The sequence below is a fragment of the Crocodylus porosus genome, unplaced genomic scaffold, assembly GCF_001723895.1.
Source record: "Crocodylus porosus isolate Cpor-Errol unplaced genomic scaffold, CroPor_comp1, whole genome shotgun sequence".
Classification (NCBI taxonomy): domain Eukaryota; kingdom Metazoa; phylum Chordata; order Crocodylia; family Crocodylidae; genus Crocodylus; species Crocodylus porosus.
The window spans coordinates 43,522,314-43,526,988 of record NW_017728949.1 but is presented as its reverse complement, the minus strand read 5'-3'; the positions used below and the strand labels follow the sequence as shown (position 1 = coordinate 43,526,988).

The 4,675-nt window shown below is 53.0% G+C and overlaps 1 protein-coding gene across 2 annotated transcripts in view; it reads left to right on the top strand.

Moving 5' to 3' along the window:
- The first annotated feature begins 956 nt into the window (after positions 1 to 956).
- The window catches only part of GAD1 (glutamate decarboxylase 1), a 42,453-nt gene continuing 38,734 nt past the window's right edge, over positions 957 to 4,675 (top strand). Inside the window, exons 1-2 of one of the 2 annotated variants that reach the window (XM_019554645.1) lie at positions 957 to 1,699; positions 3,087 to 3,233. In XM_019554645.1, coding sequence (XP_019410190.1) covers positions 3,164 to 3,233 — 70 coding nt within the window. In that variant the 5' untranslated portion in view covers positions 957 to 1,699; positions 3,087 to 3,163. Of the gene's footprint in view, positions 1,700 to 3,025; positions 3,234 to 4,675 lie in introns of both variants that reach the window. The other variant, XM_019554644.1, reaches the window with a different exon arrangement.

Sequence of the window (4,675 nt, the reverse complement as noted above, 5' to 3'; positions counted from 1 at the left end):
CCGCCACGTCCCCCCGAGGCGGCGAGCGCTGCACCAGCCTCGACGTGCCCGGCCCGGCCCGGCCCGGCCGCGCTCGCCTCCGAGCCCCTCCGGCCGCTTCCAAGCAGGCAAGCGATCATCCCCGCTGAGCTGACGCGGGTGGTGGCGAACCAACGGGCCGAAGCGGCCTTTTAAAAGTCTTCCCGAGCATGGAGACGCCTTCGCTTCAGCCTTTAGGACCTCTAAATCCGCGTTTAACAAATGCTTTTGTGCTCAGAGGGCTTGAATTGCTCCTCCGCTTCCTCTGCTCCGCAAAGCGCCCGTCCGGGGCATTTAGCGCTCGTTTTGCTCCGCAGGTGGGCGGCTCGGGGTTTGCTTTCACCGGCAGGTCCTGCAGAAAGGACACGTCCCCCGGCCGGCCGCGAGCGCTCTGCTTCTCCAGGGTAAAATCTTCGCCCCCCGCAAGGACTCTTCCTTGTCCCTCTGCTTCCCCGCCTGTCGCTGGTGCTAGGAAATCACGTCCGGCTCTTCTCTTTAGAGACGCTCCTGTTTATCCGGGGCGCAGGTGAAATGCACTCCGCGCCGCAAATGTCTGGCAAAACCTCTTTCAAAAAAAGAAAAGAAAAGAAAATTAAATCCCGGGTTGTAGCGGCTACAGGCAGAAAGGGCTTCTGCAAGGTGACTATTTTTAGCCGAAGGACGTCTCGTATGAAATCTAGACCGAACAAAAACATTTAAACCAAGTCATAAAAACAGGTGTTCCCTGGTCGCCACGGGGAAGGGGAGGATTGTCCTGATCTTTGGGCCTTTGACGCCCTCTGGTGGAGACTCACAACAGTCATCGCTCGGCTCGGGGCTTCGTGCAGAAGGATAAAGGAGTGGGGCACATAACGCGAGGGGGGGCTGGGTTCAACCAGGCTGAACACGGCCCCCTCCTGAATGATCCCTCTGGCAGCCCCCTGCACGGCAGGAGGCTACTGCAGGAGCTAGAGCAGAGAGGGCTGAATGGAAGGTGTGGAGCGAAAGTTAAGATCCAAGAGCTTTCTTTTTTTCCCTTTTGAAACAAACGGACTGAGAAACCCGGTGTCCGCTGGCAATCGCGACTACTTCACGTGAAGTGAACGTTACAGAGGGGTCTGGGGGCTTTGGTGCGCTGCCTGCACTGATCAGCTCGGATTCAGCAGGGACTTAGTGCCAACTTATCAGCCGTCCAGCCCCGGGGTGCCGTCCCTGCTCGCCCCTGCCCCTCTGAGAAGGGAGCGTGTTGAGTACGTCCTGTATTACTCATAGGGCTGGTCTTTCCGGGTGCGGCTTCGTGATCTGGATTCATCATCCAGCTAGAGAGCCCTCGAGGCAACCGAAACACCTGCAAGTAAGTCACGTTAGTGTGGGAAGGCAACACTTGCCGCGTGATTTCCATCCCAGCGAGCTGACCTGGTCGATCCCCCCGCCAGCCCGCTCGCCTTCCATATTGGAGCAGAGGAGGTGCTGGCAGCGGTGTGACTCATGCCTGCGTCGGAGCAGATCAACCGGCGATTCACGCTTTAAAAAAGCAAATCCAAGCACTTGTGGGAAAAGGTCATCTCGCATTAAATTCTGTGGCGCGATTGGTATTCCGGCGCCGTTTCTGGCGGAGTTTATAAGCGGCCAAGTCCCTGCAAGGTTACAATCCCCCTGTCTTTTTGGACACTTGGAGTAAGTGCGGGTTCTCTCCTCCGCGGTAAGTCTCCTTTAAACTCTTCTCACTATACTCTGTTTTGCAAGCCGCCAGGAGCCTGTTTCAAGACATGGGGCTTTTCCCTAAAACATCTGTATGTGCTGCCCTGCCCAGGGAGAAATAACGGGCATTTTGAGACAGCCAGTGCCTTGGATGCTTATGCTAACCTGTTACTTCACTTCCAGGCATCGTCCAGCGAGTCTCTGTGCTTCAGGATTTGTATTTTTTCTCTCTCTCTCTAAAAGAAAAAAAGAGAAGTAATTTGCCTGTTTGCTATTGAAATCACTGAAGCGTTGTGTTTAGACGCGGGTTTACATCCACGTAGTGCAAATGAATAAACGAGTATTATCGACTATTGGCAAAAAAATAATAATAAGTTATTCATCCATTTACTGCGACCTTGATATTTTTACAACGGGTGTAAAATAAATCGGAGCCAGCCGTGGGCAGGGACAAAGAGATAAGCGAGGCATTGATCCGGCGGCTCTCGATTAGTGACCCAAAACTGGTTACTGGAATGCAATGTCTGACACTGAGGAACTTAACAGCTGGCTGGGAGCAGGGTTAGCCCACAAAAGGCTGGATGTTCACCTAGGCATCCCTTGGTTACCGTTGGTAAAAAATAAAGCAAACGCTGAAATACGAACGCCATTGTTCAGTTGTGCGCGCACGATACCGTGTGGTCGTGTGTAACATGCCTATGGATCTGTGCACATCCATGTACGCCATGCATGTACCTGTGCAAGAAGAAAATATGGCTTTGTTATGTGCCAGCCAGAAGGCTATTAAACCACCATCCCGTCTTGAATGTTATCCAGGCTGGCGAATGTTTCGGGGATTAGCTGATAAAGCACACAATGGCAGCAAGGATTCTGTGTGGGATCGCAGGTCATTTTGGCTGGTAATTTAAAAACGTGTTTTGTAAGTTGGTTTCAATTTGACATGAGCCATAATTGCCCTCTTCAGTGGCCATTGATAGAATTGCGATAGACTTCACGGTCTGGTACATCCATCATTTCGCGCAGGATGTAGCGCTTCAAGATCCAGCAAGAGACACGATTTAGCTCTTCAGCCTATCGAAGCGTTTTCTAATTGCCATATTTGCATGTTACGTGTCTTTAAACTAAGTAAGTGACTGTGCCTTCAGTGAGCTTCCCTTTCCATCGCTTTATTGGCGAGTGTTTTTCTGCCTGAGACACGTCGTATTAAGGACTCTTCCACTCGAGGTGCAAGCCTTTGTGCTGGCTTCTCAAGCCACTGCCACTTCTTAAGGAGTTTAATTGCTTATTGTTGGCTGCAGACTCAACCCTGACTATTGCATCTAAACAGGACTCCGGGCTCGTCCCTCCAGGAGAGCAGATCTCTACAGCCGCCTTCTCTTTCCTTCCAGTAAATTCTTTACTGTCCACCCATCAGCGGAATATTGGAGGAAAAAACGGGATCCAAGATCTGTGACTTTCTGAACTGATGGCATCCTCAGCTCCATCCTCCTCTAACGCCACTCAGGACCCCACCCCAACTAATTTACGACCCACAAGTAGGTTTTAACCTTTCTCTTCGTTTAAATCTTTTAGATGTTTTCTCCTTTTAGGCTGGCGCTTCCTAGACACCAAATCTCAACCAAACGACAAGCCTGGACCTCCCTGTTCAGAAATCGCTCTATACAAAGACACCAGATTTCTGGTGTTAAAATCAGAGGCTGGTCCTTAGGAAAAAATGAGCGCGCGCGCCCAGGATACGGGAAAACCTCGCTAACCAGTGCTGGTTTTACTTGCGGGCCCACTTAAGAGACTGACAAAACAAACAAAAGCCCCAGTTGCTTATAAAATCGAGGTTTTCTCGATTTTGCTTTTTTTCAGTGGGGAAACTGAATCTGCGAGAGGGTGAAGTTACACCACTGGTGTGTCCGCCCTCTCCCATTTTGTAATGCTACTGCTACTGCTTCCTTCGAGCTCTCATGGAAGCCTATAATCAACCGAAAAGTGGATGCTAATGGTAGCTTTTCAGAACCCAGGATTCCTAATTGCCCCGATTTTGCCTTGAGTTATTGAGGTGTGAGTGGGAAGCAGAGGACGCTGCAGGTGGATAGAGAATGGGTTTATAGCTTTGCCTAGACAATTCAGACAATCGGCTACCCCCAACGTTAAAAAAAAAATAGGAAAGCTGGATGTCATAATCGCCCCAGACAAAGGGGAGGAGGGTGGGCAGCATGAAATGAAAGCTTGGCAAGCACAGCAAAGCGGGGAATAGCTTTTACCCTGAAAGGGCTGCCTGGGCTATGAGGCATGAACATCAGAGTCATTATTGTGATTATTCTGCAACTGGAAAGAACGGGGGGGGGAACAAAACTGGGGGGGGAGGACAGCTCGTCTGGTGTGAGATTTGGGTGTGAAGATGCTGGATGTAATGAAGAGATAACCTTTAACAAGAGGCAAAATGTCTCCTTTTCCTTTCTATTGACGATGGGTTGGCGAGAAGCGGATGGGGAGGGGGTGGGTAGGCTGTTTATTTCATCCATCAGCCATAGGGACATGTAAGGAAATGGTCCTCTGAAAAGACTCCGAGGACTAGACGTCGCCCGGGGGTGCCGCTTCGCCCCTGCCCCGGCGGCAGCGTCCTCAGCTGCGTGTGCCTGGCTTTGTGCAGGGCTGCCGTATTCCTGGGGCGGGCAGCGGCTCTCCTGCCCGCCGGCCCCTGGCCCCGGTCTGGCTGTCAGCCTCCATCCAACCCTCAGCTGCGGGAAGTGTCAGGGCCCTTCCGCCGGGCTGTCGCTCTCCGCTGCTGCCTGCGGGGTCCCCGTCTCGCCTGACCCCTCCGTCCCGTGCGGACCCTCCCCTCTGTCTGAGCTCACGCGGCCCAGCCCGCGCCCCCTCCTCCCCCTGCTCGGGCAAAGCAGGGGGCAGAAGGGCGGCAAAGACCGGGCGGGGGGCGGCCGCTCCCAGCGCGCCTCCGGCCCTGGCCCTGGCCCTGGCCCTGGCC